Here is a 15217-nt window from a genome sequence, read left to right on the forward strand (position 1 = left end):
CCCCCCTTGGCTCATGATGAAACTGTGATTTGTTACTGTTGGACTTCCTAAGAGACACAGACATTCCGGGACAGTGTGTGTGTATGTGTGTGTGTGTGTGAGTGTGTGTGTGTGTGTGTGTGTGTGTGTGTGTGTGTGTGTGTGTGTGTGTGTGTGTGTGTGTGTGTGTGTGTGTGTGTGTGTGTGTGTGTGTGTGTGTGTGTGTGTGTGTGGTGTGTGTGTGTGTGTGTGTGTGTGTGTGTGTGTGTGTGTGTGTGTGTTGATGGGATGAATCATATGGCTGCAGTAATGGTCGCCCCTCCCAGATATGATCAACAGACAACCATTTCCTCTCAAATGCTTTGATCCAGGGGCTGTGTGTCTGAGTGTGTGTGCATCTCTAAGGGTGTGTGTGTGTGTGCGTTTGTGTGCTTTTGTGTGTGTGTGTGTGTGTGTGCGTGCGTATGTGCGTGAGTGCCTGTTTGCGTGTGCGTGTGTGAGAGCCAGAGACTGTTTGCAGTAAAACTTCAACTCCGGTTTGTAAATCCCATCTACACATGATTGAATCTGTAAATGTTTTGCAAATAATGACAAAAAAGATTTGTGTGACATATCCTTTCCTGCACGTCTGCATGACGTGGGCAAGGAGAAACTCATGTTTCTCTGTGTGTGTGTGTGTGTGTGTGTGTGTGTGTGTGTGTGTGTGTGTGTGTGTGTGTGTGTGTGTGTGTGTGTGCACGCGTGCGTGCGTGCGTGCGTGCGTGCGTGCGTGCGTGCGTGCGTGTGTGTGTGTGTGTGTGTGTGTGTGTGTGTGTGTTTCTGTGTGTGTGTGTGCGTGTGTGTGTGTGTGTGTGTGTGTGTAGGTGGAGGTCTCTCAGGAGGCCAGTGCTCAGGCCTTGAGGGATCTGAACACCAAACTGCAGCAGCAATACGACCAGAGACTACAGCAGGAACAGAGAAGACACCGAGAGGAGATAGAAACACTACAGGTACACACACACACACACACACACACACACACACACACACACACACATACACACACACACACACAGACACACACACACACACACACACACACACACACACACACACACACACACACACACACACACACACACACACACACACACACACACACACACACACACACATTGTAGCAAGGAGTAGCAAGGAGTGAACAAAACAAACACGGCACAAAATGGTGTCAAGAACAGAAACTGGCATAGCATACGGCTCTACAAAACAACATCAAGAATCTGCACATGGTGAATGAAAGTTCAGGTTTAAATACAGCAACAGGTGGAACATGTGATCAGGGTGATTGATTGCAGGTGCTAGTGATAATTGAGTCACAGTCTTAGTACTCTGGTGAGGCTGGGCGCTGATTGGTTGATTGGTTGCGGGAATTAGCGGATGATTGACTGGATTGTCTGAGATGATGAGGGAATTGTCTTGACGGTGGCAACAGTGTTGTTGCCAGGTTTGTCACAGTGTGTGTCCTATAACATTTTATAGTCGTCCACTCCATAGGTGGTAAAAGGGCTATCCGGTCGAAGGACTGGAGCGCTGGAGAGAAGCAGGGCGCACATGAGCGAGAAGGATGAGCGAGAAGGATGTAGCGCACTGGACATGTACAACTCTCCTTCCCCAACCAATTGTTTGGGCACTGTTCGTTGGCCAGTTCCACGTAGGACCCTTTTCATGACCTCGTTTACAAAATATAATCATATTTAATTTTCATATATTTAAATAATATTCATTAAAATTTTCTTCATTATGTCTACTGTAGTCAATCAAACATTTAATTGTAACCAACATCATTTGGAAATCAATCTACCCCTACCCCTTATTGAGAACCGAAACACTTGACTACTGATGTTGGTTATTTCCACGTGTTATTTTGTTGTCTACCTCGCGTAAAGCCTAATTTCAAGCTGTCAATCAACCAGAAACGTGGATGTTTTAGACCAGGGGTGTCAAACTCATTTTGGTCCGGGGGCCGCATACAACCCATGTGGACCTCAAGCGGGCCGCATTACTAACATCATCGCAAAAAAAAAAAAAAAAACGTAAAGCAGTGGATTAGTGTTCAGTACTATCACGTTTTAAGTGTGTTGAATATGTAGAAAGCAATGCAATACTGATAATCCTATGCAAAATGTCCTTGACTTCATTCATTCATTGGCAACCGTCAATTCAGTAAATATGGGACAGTTAATTTCTGCCGGGGGTCTGTGAGTTTACCCCCAGAAAATTTTGTATTTCTTATATGTAATTTCCTGCATTTTCACGCATTCTAACATCCCGTTTCCAGTTTGAGCTTAATAGGAACCAATACAAATCCTATTATATTTATTATTTAATTACAACCAATACCAATACAATACGAATAAGAAGTATTAACATTTTATCTCTATATATGAGGTCTATAATATATGAGCTTTATGAAATGCCTGTTACAGTACAAATTCACTATTTATATTAGAAGTGTGATGTGCACTTTACTACATACAGTGTAACAGAGGGACCATTGGGTTAATGTCATGCAGGTTTCGATTTTGCCCCGAGGGCCGTAATTGCGCATTTCGGTTATTTAATTTAAAAAAAAAGTCCAAAAAAAAAAGTCAAAAAAAAAAAAAAAAAAAAATTTTTTTTTTTTTTTTACATCCGGGCCGGATGGAACCCTCCCGCGGGCCGGATGCGGCCCGCGGGCCGTATGTTTGACACCCCTGTTATAGCCGATTTGCGTTTCTCCATGTCGCAAACTCAGGGGTGCGGTCTCCTTCCCGCCAGTTTAGAGAAGGTGTGATTATTCTAATTACGATGGTTTTCAGACGCTGGATTTATCAACAGCCGCTCGCTCTTACGATGAGATTGGAGAGGTACACATGTTTAGTAAATCTCACGTGAGCCTCGTCGTACGACAAGATCTGCGCTCATTTCTGCGATGGTTTCTACGCAAGTTTGATAAATGAGGGCCAATGGGTACGCTTCCGATGGCCTCACGGTAGCCATCCCACTTCTGACACCATTTGTAGGGAAGGGGAGTAGAGTGGCCCAGTCCGGACTCGAAGCCAGACCTTCGTGGGTACCAAACTGGGGACCACTACACCAAAGAGCCAGGCTCGTTAGCGGGACAGTCGGAACACACCCTCAAGCCTAGTGATGGTCACTCCATCACACACACACACACATACACACAGGCACCGATGCACATAGTAGTAATATCATACAGACATGAACACACACTGTCTATGTCCATTTCTAATCGTCTTTGTGTGTGTGTGCATTCATGCGTGTGTGCATGCGTGCATGTGCTTGTGCGTGTGCATGTGTTTAAATGTGTGTTTGTATATATGTGTGTGTGTGTGTGTGTGTGTGTGTGTGTGTGTGTGTGTGTGTGTGTGTGTGTGTGTGTGTGTGTGTGTGTGTGTGTGTGTGTGTGTGTGTGCATGCGTGCATGTGCTTGTGCGTGTGCATGTGTTTAAATGTGTGTTTGTGTGTGTGTGTGTGTGTGTGTGTGTGTGTGTAGGCCCAGATAGACGTGTATGTGAAGCGTATAGAGGAGCTGGAGCGTAACGCTCGCGAGGCGGAAGCCAAGATAGCAGAGAGAGACCAGCGGATACTGGAACTACAGAGACTTACAGACGCCATGGGGAAGGTAAGGACACACACACACACACACACACACACACACACACACACACACACACACACACACACACACACCCTCTATTAGTGTAGCGATGACTATTGCCAGCTGTATAGGTGTGGTGATACAGACTACCCTACCTAAAGTATTTGCTAACCTGCCTTAACTCACATACTGTATGAACTTAAGCCCATATGATTCCATATAATGTCTGTCCATTTTTTTCCGCTGTGAAGGCTGACCACAAGGTTGAGTAGTGTGTCTATAGGATCTTTTTTTATATATATGGTAGATATTTTTGGGGCTTTTTATGCCTTTATTGTGACAGGACAGTTACAGAGGGACAGGAAATGACCGGGAGAGATGTAGAAGGTTTGGGAAATGACGCGGGCCGGAATCGAACCCTGGTCGCAGGGGTAGTAACCCAGTGCCCCACCGTTAGGCCACGGCAGGACCGTTGATGGGAATTTTTGACCATTCTTCCAGTAGCACATTGGTGACATACATTAAGGGTTTATTTGCAAGACGATGTATCTCCATTTTATAGTATGTTGGGAAATTGACCTTTTGTATTGGGTATTGCATTGCATTGCATTTTATAGAGGTTTAAAAAGTATGTTCCCAAAATATTTGAATGGAAATAATTCACACAAAGGTGGTAGGACATCTGAATAGTCATTTCCAATAATAAAATGCAAAAGTAAAAAATGGTGGATACACTGTTTTGCAATGACACCCTTCAGATGTTGGTTGAGAAGGCCTGGATCTGACAGAGTGCATACACCGTTCGTGATGAGATCGAGTGAGAGGGAATCGCTGGACTGTACAGCAAGAGTGGTGCGAGCGATAGAGGTGACAGTGTACTGTACGTCTGTTAAAAGCAGAATGCAAGTACTCCAACATTCCAACATTCCTATTGGTTGTTGTGGCTGTCACCGAACCACATCATAGCTAATTTGCATAATATTAGCTGAAGTCCAACTACTAACTGTCGTTCAAGTCACGCGAATTGCCCCTGGTCGCCCGAATTGCTTTTGTCGCGCAACTCAATACAAAGTCAGTGACTTCCGTCACAGGAATCACTAAGGTCAGTGTCCACTCTGCTTCACCTCTGCAGGCCAGTCAAGTTCCTCCATACCAAACTGTGTCATCCATGTCTTCATGGACCTTGCTTTGACCACTGGTGCACAGTCGTGTTGGAAGAGGAAGGGGCACACTCTACTTCAGTGGTCTCCAATTATTTTCCTCCAAGGGACAAATCATGTAGAGCAAGTGAGACTGCGGGCCAAAACAACGCCCCAACCCAATGAGAAGCAAGTTAGATGTCTCGACAGTGAACAGATTTTCGCTTTTCTAGTTTCCCTTATTGTCAATGTCTGTTATGGGACTGTTAGCATAAGATATAACTTTGTGAATGATTTGGAGAGATAAGAGCCATTTTAGTGATCTAAAATCACACACGTTTATGTTTTAATTTGTTCTGTTCTGACCTCATGGCGGGCCAAATGCTTGCCATGCCCGGGCCAGATTTGGCCCGCGGGCCTTTGTTTGACATCCCTGCTCTAAGGTGTTCCCACAACGTTGGGAGCAAGGACTTTTAAGGAATGGGATGACAGCTAAGTTCATGCATACACAGGCTGGTGATTACTTTTGTTTTGGTAATAAAGTGTATGTTGTGCCCCCTGTGTAGGCTGGTGATTACTTTTGTTTTGGTAATAAAGTGTATGTTGTGCCCCCTGTGTAGGCTGGTGATTACTTTTGGTGATGACTTTTGTTTTGGTAATAAAGTGCATGTTGTGCCCCCTGTGTAGGCTGGTGATTACTTTTGGTGATGACTTTTGTTTTGGTAATAAAGTGTATGTTGTGCCCCCTGTGTAGGCTGGTGATTACTTTTGTTTTGGTAATAAAGTGTATGTTGTGCCCCCTGTGTAGGCTGGTGATTACTTTTGGTGATGACTTTTGTTTTGGTAATAAAGTGTATGTTGTGCCCCCTGTGTAGGCTGGTGATTACTTTTGTTTTGGTAATAAAGTGTATGTTGTGCCCCCTGTGTAGGCTGGTGATTACTTTTGGTGATGACTTTTGTTTTGGTAATAAAGTGCATGTTGTGCCCCCTGTGTAGGCTGGTGATTACTTTTGGTGATGACTTTTGTTTTGGTAATAAAGTGTATGTTGTGCCCCCTGCAGGAGAAGAACCATCTGCACCAGAAGCTGCAGGAGACAGAACAGAAACTACAGCAGCTGAGTAGTATGAACCATAGAGACCCTGCTGTTATCAAGAGGTGACACACACACACACACACACGCACGCACACATGCACGCACGCATGCATGCACGCACGCACACACACACACACACACACACACACACACACACACACACACACACACACACACACACACACACACACACACACACACACACACACACACACACACACACACACTCGTACACCCAGTAGAGAGTGTGTAATATATTAGGCCTACAGTGTGATAAGTGATGCTGCACTAAAAGGCGTGATATTACAGCTGGATGTGTAACATGAGATTGGGGTGTGTACAGCTTTGGAATTGCTTTACTGTAAGTACTGTACAGTTTGGATTTATTGCTGTACAATGAAGTTGTAAGGTGCACAGTGTAAATTTATTAGCAGTTTCTTTTCAGACCTAATGCTGCCCATTCACAAATGTAACCTTTTTCATGAAAACTTAACACCACCATGAAATTCATTATGACTGGGAAAATTGCACTTTTCATACATGTATGTATGTGTCTGTGTGTATGCGTATGTGTGTGTGTGTGTGTGTGTGTGTGTGTGTGTGTGTGTGTGTGTGTGTGTGTGTGTGTGTGTGTGTGTGTGTGTGTGTGTGTGTGTGTGCGTGCGTGCGTATGTGTGTGTGTGTGTGTGCATGTGTGCGTGTGTGCGTGTGTGCGTTCGTGTGTGTGTGTGTGTGTGTGTGTGTGTGTGTGTGTGTGTGTGTGTGTGTGTGTGTGTGTGTGTGTGTGTGCAGGGAGCGTCAGCTTGAAGAGGAGTCCTCAGACCTGAAGGAGCGTATTAAACACCTGAATGACATGGTCTTCTGCCAACAACGCAAGGTCAAGGGCATGATCGAGGAGGTACACACACACACACACACACACACACACACGTGCACACTGGTGTACACACACATTCATATACACACACCTGATTACAAGCAGTAGACAATGGCAATGGCTAGAATAACCCCCTCTTTTCGGATTTCTGTCGTCTACCCCCCTTCTCACTCTCTTCATCTCCATATCCTCCTTCTATATTTCCCTCGCCCCCTCCCCCCCCCTCTCTCTCTCTCAATTTCTCTCTCTGTCTGTCTGTCTGTCTCTCTATCCTCTCTCTCTCTCTCTCTCTCTCTCTCTCTCTCTCTCTCTCTCTCTCTCTCTCTCTCTCTCTCTCTCTCTCGCTCTGTCTCTGTCCCCCCTCTCCCCCACCTCTCTCTCTCCCCCCACCTCTCTCTCTATCCCCCTCTCCCCCTCCTCTCCATTTCTCTCTCTATCCCCCTCCCTCTCCATTTCTCTCTCTATCCCCCTCCTCTCCATTTCTCTCTCTATCCCCCTCCCTCTCCATTTCTCTCTCTATCCCCCTCCCTCTCCATTTCTCACTCTATCCCCCTCTCTCCTGTTCTCTCTCCCTCTCCCCCTCCTCCCCTGTTCTCTCTATCCCCCTCTCCCCAGGTTGAGCATCTGCGTGCGAAGGTGGCCCAGAAGGATGCCTTCATCTCCGACCTGCTGGACCGACTGGCCATCGTGGAGTGTGAGGTACAGTACCTAGTAGATAGATAGATAGATGGATAGATAGATAGATAGATAGATAGATAGATAGATAGATAGATAGATAGATAGATAGATCGATAGATCGATAGATAGATCGATAGATCGATAGATAGATAGATAGATAGATAGATAGATAGATAGATAGATAGATAGATCCTCATTCACAAGATTCACAAGGATAAATCAATAATTATCTGAGGTTATCTGAGATCTGAGATTTTCTGTATAGTATATGCATTGGTTTACATGTGATATTTGCTTAAACAGAAAGACAAGAAATATGCGCACACATCAGCAGTGCACTGTAGGTGCTGCACATTGACAGTAAATAGAATGGACGCCAAATCAACGCTATTTGCCATTCAACGCTTTGAAGCCAGATTTGGGAACATTCCAACTTACATTCCACCTTAGCAACGCCAAACGCAGGTGCTGATTGGACAACAACAAGACTTCTAACGGTCAAACAAACCATGTTCTGATGCTCATTGGTCAATTTAACTTTTAATATCTCTCTAAAATAAAACATCACCACAAAAAATCACCACCCTGGTAAGTTGGAGAGCAAGGGGACCTACTAGTTGAGCGAAAAATGATCCCCCTGGAGTGGCATTTAAGGGAGATACAGGGTTTTATGTCTCTCATAGGAATGAATGGGATTTGGCCATTTTTTGGTCTTTTTGGGTCCAACCTTGGCTCCAACTTGGCTTCAACAATGAAATAGAATTTTGGCCTCCATTCTATTTACTCTCAATGGTGCTGCACCAAGCTGAAAAGAAACAATTGAAGTCTGCAACACTGATCAATGCCCACAAAATTTCAAACACCTAATGACAGGACGTTTCAGATGCTCCAAAATGGCATGCCATTTTGATGTAGGACTAAGCACCCGCAACATTGGCCATTAACTTTTTGGGAGCATTGATCAGTGTTGCAGACATGTATTATACTGTTTGTATTATACATAGGCAGCCACTACTCACAGATCTTGATTTGAACAGTGCACCATTATACAGTATGCAATGCCATGAGCAAAGAGATATGGCCTTGAGCCAGAAGCAAAGAGATATGGCCTTGAGCCAGATGCAACGAGATATGGTAGGCAGTAGACCTAGGTTTAGTCTTCGGGTGTCTCTGGGTGGCTATTGTGGCAGTTGCCAATCTGGAGGCCATGGTGGCAATATCGACTGGTGACAGTGCTGTCCCAGCTCAGCTGAAGCTTTGGGAGCACTATTGCCACACTATGTCCTGTGAATATCATGGTTAGCCTACCACGAGTATGCTATGCTATACTGTATATGCTCTATATACAGCATGACGAGGGGATAACACTTTGTACTACTGCCATAGTGTCCGGTACAACAACATAGTGCACTGTGCAACGGCATGACTATCATAGGTACCGTATTATATTATACCATGAATATGCTATGCTATATGGTTATCATACGCTTTGCAGCGCGGCAATGGGATTATACTGTTGTGTCATATAGCATAAATATAGTAGCCTATACATACTGTATGCTATATGATCAGAATATAACATGACTATATCATGGGTAGTGTATTATACCATGAGGATGCTATGCTACATGGCTATCATACGCTAAGCAGTGCGGTAATCATACTGTATGCTATGCCGCGTGGCGATGGGATAATCCTATAGTCATATAGCATGACTATAATATGCTACATGATCATGTCTCCTTGGACTTCATATAGTACAGGCTGGGTGTGCAGTGTTGCCTTAGCATGGTTTGCTGTGGCAGAGCCGCTGATAGCTATTACCGGGCCCAGGGATCTGAAAGCCCCCCCCCTCCATACATAGGGCCTACGGTAACACTTTCTATGAAGCCCATATCTATAGCGCATTATGAGCGCATTTATAACAACTTATAATGCACATCATAATGAATCATAGTGCATTACGACAGTTATAATGGATTATAAGACCCTTCACTGCCAGTAGTTTAAGTAGTTTATAACCATTCACGAGCACTCAAAACACCCTAAGGTTTATAATGCATTATAAGCTAGATTTATAGTTATTCATGACTATTGATATAATCCATCATGAAGCGTTATGATTGTAGTCATAATGCACTATGATTATGATGCACATTATAAGTTGTTATAAATGTGCTCATAATGCGCTATAGATATGGGCTTCATAGAAAGTGTTACCGGGCCTACTTGTAATGAGATTCAATTATGGCCCCCCATCCCTCACTCTCCCCACCAACTACCTGGGCCTGTGACAATCGACCCCTTTGCCCCCTCTCCTTCCCTGGTTGTAGTGTACAGTATGTGTGTGGTGGTGGTGGTGTGGTGTGCATAGCGTGCCTTTTCCCCTGTGTGTGTGTGTGTGTGTGTGTGTGTGTGTGTGTGTGTGTGTGTGTGTGTGTGTGTGTGTGTGTGTGTGTGTGTGTGTGTGTGTGTGTGTCCTTGTGTGCCCCTAGTAGTGCCCTTTAGGTGGCCCGCTGCTGATGTCACGGGTCATGTGACTTTGCTTTGCCTCTCGATTTCCTGCCTCATCCTGATTCCGCGCCCGCTTTTTTCTTTTTTTCTCTCCTTCTTTCTTTCTCTCTCTCTGTCTTTCGTTCTTTCTGTCCTTCTCTCTCTCCTGTCTTCTCCTCTGTGTTTCTCTGTGTATGTTTCCCTCTCCATAGAATAATGAGCTAGAAGACAAGCTCAAGTATTATTTGTCTGTACAGAGCTCTGAGACAGACAGACCCTCCACCAGAGAAATCGGCGTGGGCTGCGATCTACCTGTGCCCAGGTATGTACATCAGTCTATTCCTCATGTAGGCTACCTGTGCCCAGGTAAGAACTCTTAATGTAACCTGTATAGGGGGGCTCCCGTAGATGGCCTTCCTACCTGTCCCCAGACCTATGCCCCTGGTAGCAGTCTATTTTGCCCAGGTAAGCACTCTTGGTAGTAGTGTTGCCAGATTGGGAGGTTTTCCGTCCAATTGGGCTGTTTTGGATGACCGTCTGTGGGTAAAAAGGGCATAAAAGGGCATTTGGGTGGATTTTTCTGCAGATTTATGGCCATAGAAATCAATAGAATGTAGTTACAATTGGGTGGGTTTTAGTGCTTCCAAGCGGGTTTTGAGCATTTTTGGGGGCTTGAAATCATCAGCCTCATCTGGCAACCCTGCTTGGTAGCAGTCTTCATGTAGCCTACTTTTGCCCAGGTGAGCACTCTCACTCGTACTGTACTACTCATGTACTGTACTGTACTGTACTGTACTACTCATGTACTGTACTGTACTGTACTGTACTACTCATGTACTGTACTGTACTGTACTGTACTACTACTGTACTACTCATGTAGGCTACTGTACTGTACTGTACTGCACTGTACTACTCATGTACTGTACTACTCATGTACTGCACTGTACTGCACTGTACTACTCATGTACTGTACTACTCATGTACTGCACTGTACTGCACTGTACTACTCATGTACTGCACTGTACTACTCATGTACTGTACTGTACTGCACTGTACTACTCATGTACTGCACTGTACTGTACTGCACTGTACTACTCATGTACTGCACTGTACTACTCATGTACTGCACTGTACTACTCATGTAGGCTACTGTACTACTACTGTACTACTCATGTACTGTACTACTCATGTACTGTACTGTACTGTACTGTACTGTACTGTACTGTACTGTACTACTCATGTAGGCTACTGTACTGTACTGTACTCGTACTGTACTACTCATGTACTGTACTGTACTGTACTGTACTGTACTGCACTGTACTGTACTACTCATGTAGGCTACTGCACTGCACTGTACTGTACCGTACTGTATGCTACTGTATTGTACTGCACTGTACTGTACTGTACTGTACTGTACTGTACTAGACAGTACTGCAGTGGAACACTTGTATGTGTAGCATTGGCTATGGAGTATATCATGGGGCAGCTGGCTTTCGCTGGCTCTGACATACTGTGATCTAACTGTTGTGATGGGCTATGAACTACCCAGGTAATCCCACTTGTAGGGCTTTCAGGCCGACCAGAACGGAGCCGGTGCAGGTGCCCACACTAGTTACGTTCGGCACTAAAGTATTTATCTGCGAACCGCCCGTGTTCATACCGGGCTCTGAACTTATTCCACACGTGACTGACAAAAACCTAGTATTTCGCGGTTCGCATTGCGAACCAACTTTCTGGTTCGTGAACGCTTAAATCTGTGGTGTGAACACGATGGTCGGTTCGCGATTAGGTGCGGGAACGCGCACCGGCACGGTTCTCAGTCAGCCTGAATGCTCTATTGGTGGACTCTTTTTACTCCGCTGTAATGCCAAATTTTGCCTATCATAGTAGCAGCTAGCTAAAAGTGAGAAACTTTATGTTGACTTCAAATCCATATCATTTTTGATAAATAAATTGATTTATTAAATGGGATGGCTGTGACTGATTTGATGGCATCCCGTTCCATCTCTGTATTCTCTCCTCGTTTCCCTCTCTCCTGTCTCTCTCCTCGTCTCCCCCTCTCCTGTCTCTCTCCTCGTCTCCCCCTCTCCTGCCTCTCCTCCTCATCAGGTCTGACCCCCCAGAGGAACAGCAGCCATATCAGCAGGCCTCGCCATACCAGTCCTACTCCCCTCCTCCTCCCCCCGCCGCCCCCGCCCCATCCCACTACACCCTCCCCAGGATGAGCCGGCCCAACCCCAACCCCAACCCAATCCCCATCGCCTCATCGCGTACCAACCCCGTCCCCCCGCCCCCCATCACCCCGACGCGTTCCAACCCCATCCCCCCCAGTAGCCGGTTGACCAGCACCCTCCTCCGCTACTCCCCAGTACAGTACAGCCAGTACCTCCGCACCCTGCCCCCTCCAGCCCCCAGGGACCACCACTACCCAGACTCCCCAGACTACACCTCTCCTTACTCGGACTCCTCCGTCCAGACCTCCCCCTCCTCCCCCTCCTCCCCCTCCTCCCCCACCTCCCCCTCCTCTGCCGATGACGATGACGATGACCCCCCCATGACCTCCTACGCCCCCATCGCCAGGACGGCCCCCCCTCAGCTCTACACCCCCTTCATGCGCCTCATGGACATCAGTGCCAAGATAGACATCCAATAGGGTGAGGCCAAGAACGGCAGCATCCAATAGGAGGAGAGGAGGAACGGCAACATCCAATAGGGTGAGGCCAAGAACGGCAACATCCAATAGGAGGAGAGGAGGAACGGCAACATCCAATAGCAGGAGGCCAAGAATGGCAGCATCCGATAGGAGGAGAGGAGGAACAGCAACGGCCAATAGGGGGAGAGCAGGAACGGCAACGGCCAATAGGAGGAGAGGAGGAACGGCAGCATCCAATAGGAGGAGAGGAGGAACGGCAACGGCCAATAGCGGGAGAGGAGGAATGGCAACATCCAATAGGATGATGCCAAGAACGGCAACATCCAATAGCAGGGATGGCAACATCCAATAGGAGGAGAGCAGGAAACGCAACAGCCAATAGGAAACATTCTGGGAGATACTTCATTGGCCAATCGGATACAACGTTTCCTTGCCTGTTTCTTTGAAGAACTGTGATGATTGGCTGAAAGTGTGTGCTGTATGTTTTATTCTGGCAGTCTATTCTGTGTCTGCTGAGGCGGAGATGTCTCTACGGGTCCAATCCATTATCCACACTCCCGTCCTTGTGACCTCGTGCTTCACTATTGCCTCGCCTCCGTGGAGAAAACGATAAAAGTTTTACAGTTGACAGCCACAACAACTTTCAGGGGACTTTTGTTAATTCAACTTCCCGATTTCAAATGAGAAAATGACCTTTGAATTACACTTGTATGAGATATTGAATTAAATTTCTATCATCAGTGACGTCTTGCAACTTCATCACCAGGCCATAAGCACAAGGGGAGTACAGGAGTGAGGATAATGGGAAGGACCCTATGCATACAGTGGGCCTGAAGTACAGGAGTGAGGATAATGGGAAGGACCCTATGCATACAGTGGGCCTGAAGTACAGGAGTGAGGATAATGGAGAGAAGTACCCAGAGTAGTAGTGCTATACATGGGTTCGCAGTGTTTGTAAACATGATGTTATGAGGAGGGGCAAGACACTGGCAGCCAACCATGAGAGCTAATTTTTTGACCGACAGCAGTTTCCAACAATCAGAGGTTGAGTTGTACGCAGCTAGGTTCTCGCAGCCAGGGGAAAACAAATATTTAGAACCCATGTATGGCCAGCTGATAGAATACACTAGCGGCTAGTGACTAGCCTACACAAGGTATTTGGACGTGTGTAACAATGAAGTAAATCTACCCAAAATGATGTTCAGGACATGCAGTAGGCCTAGCCAAGTGACGTGTGGAGATGAAGTAGAGTGTGAGAGTTGTGCACATCCCAGGACATTCACATTCCACGGCAGGGTATACGTTTCGACCGTTGTCTTCATCAGATTAGCATTCGATCATTGTCTTCTGATGAAGACCATGATAAAAACGTAATCCTGCCATGCAATTGAAAAAAATCAAGGAAAAAAAGGATTGTAGCCTCTTACTGCAGATGGGGTCCAGTGTGGGCCTATTCACTATTTGCTGAAAATACTCAACTAAATTGGAAACAGGTGGATCTGAAGACTGTAGTTGATACAAAATACATTTTGGAAAAATCTATATGAAATGTTCCTAAACCTTATTTTTGGGACAATTGAACCTGCACTATAAAGTAAGAGATTAATACATAGCCATTATAATTTTGGTGACAGTAAGGTTATACCATATAGGCTCTGGGTTGAGGGGTTAAGTGCAGACTCCCCACTCCAAATGAACCTCCAATGAAGTAGGCCCACCCACAGTGATGCTAGGACATACGTATGTAACAATGAAGTACAATGTGGTGATTGGAAATGAAGTATGCCCCCACAAAGTGATGTTTGGACATAATAACAATGAAGTACAATGTGGTCATTGGAAATAGGTGTAAGTATAGGCCTACTATAACCAACCTGATCAAACACACATGCCACCTGTGAAGTATGAAAAAACGTGTACGAGAATTTTTATTATTATTATTTTATTTTATTATTATGTTATTTTGTAATTGGGATGAGTTGCTCATGTTGTAATGTGTATCTTGTAAATATGCTATAGCTACAAGCCTAACTTATTTTTCACTCTGCACATTCTGTTGTTGCTGTTTTGTTTACAACGGAGAATTTACCCGGTTTTGAAGGATCGCTGAGCACTGTACAGCTCGATATTTATATAACTATTTTCTGGTTCTCGTCTTTACTCTTTGCTGAAGAATTAAAGCATCATTTTTGTATACCATACACATGCTTGAATTTCTTCATAATGGTGTGTATTATGTAATGCTATCATAGTTCAGCTTTGTTTACAGATGTCTAGGTTATGGAAGGCTATAGAGTGTCCACAGGCAACACGCACACGCACACGTGCGCGCGTGCGCGCGCGCACACACACACACACACACACACACACACACACACACACACATAGCCAGACATAACAAATGTGTTGGGTCCAAAACCAAACAGCCAGTCATCCAAAATGAGCCGTCTGATTGGTCCTTATTCACAAGTGGCCATACCAGTGCCAGTGTCACACTGGGTGCATTCCAATATGCACACTCACTGGTGCTTGTGTGGCCTTGCGTTTTGCTGATGTCCTGCTTCCATGGAGAAAAGAATAAAGTTTCCCCGCCGTTCGGAATAATCATTCAGAATTAAAACCATCATGTGAATGTAGCAAATATAGCCTATATTTCATGCCATT

General features: G+C 45.4%; 1 protein-coding gene across 1 annotated transcript in view; it reads left to right on the forward strand.

Moving 5' to 3' along the window:
• The window catches only part of LOC134440052 (coiled-coil domain-containing protein 6-like), a 46180-nt gene extending 33507 nt beyond the window's left edge, over positions 1-12673 (forward strand). Inside the window, exons 6-13 of the mRNA XM_063189979.1 lie at positions 843-968; positions 3515-3643; positions 5820-5914; positions 6645-6750; positions 7345-7428; positions 10113-10222; positions 12010-12370; positions 12431-12673. Coding sequence (XP_063046049.1) covers positions 843-968; positions 3515-3643; positions 5820-5914; positions 6645-6750; positions 7345-7428; positions 10113-10222; positions 12010-12370; positions 12431-12553 — 1134 coding nt within the window. The 3' untranslated portion in view covers positions 12554-12673. The remainder of the gene's footprint in view (positions 1-842; positions 969-3514; positions 3644-5819; positions 5915-6644; positions 6751-7344; positions 7429-10112; positions 10223-12009; positions 12371-12430) is intronic.
• Positions 12674-15217: the final 2544 nt, after the last annotated feature.

The sequence above is a fragment of the Engraulis encrasicolus genome, chromosome 23 (assembly GCF_034702125.1).
Source record: "Engraulis encrasicolus isolate BLACKSEA-1 chromosome 23, IST_EnEncr_1.0, whole genome shotgun sequence".
NCBI lineage: Eukaryota > Metazoa > Chordata > Actinopteri > Clupeiformes > Engraulidae > Engraulis > Engraulis encrasicolus.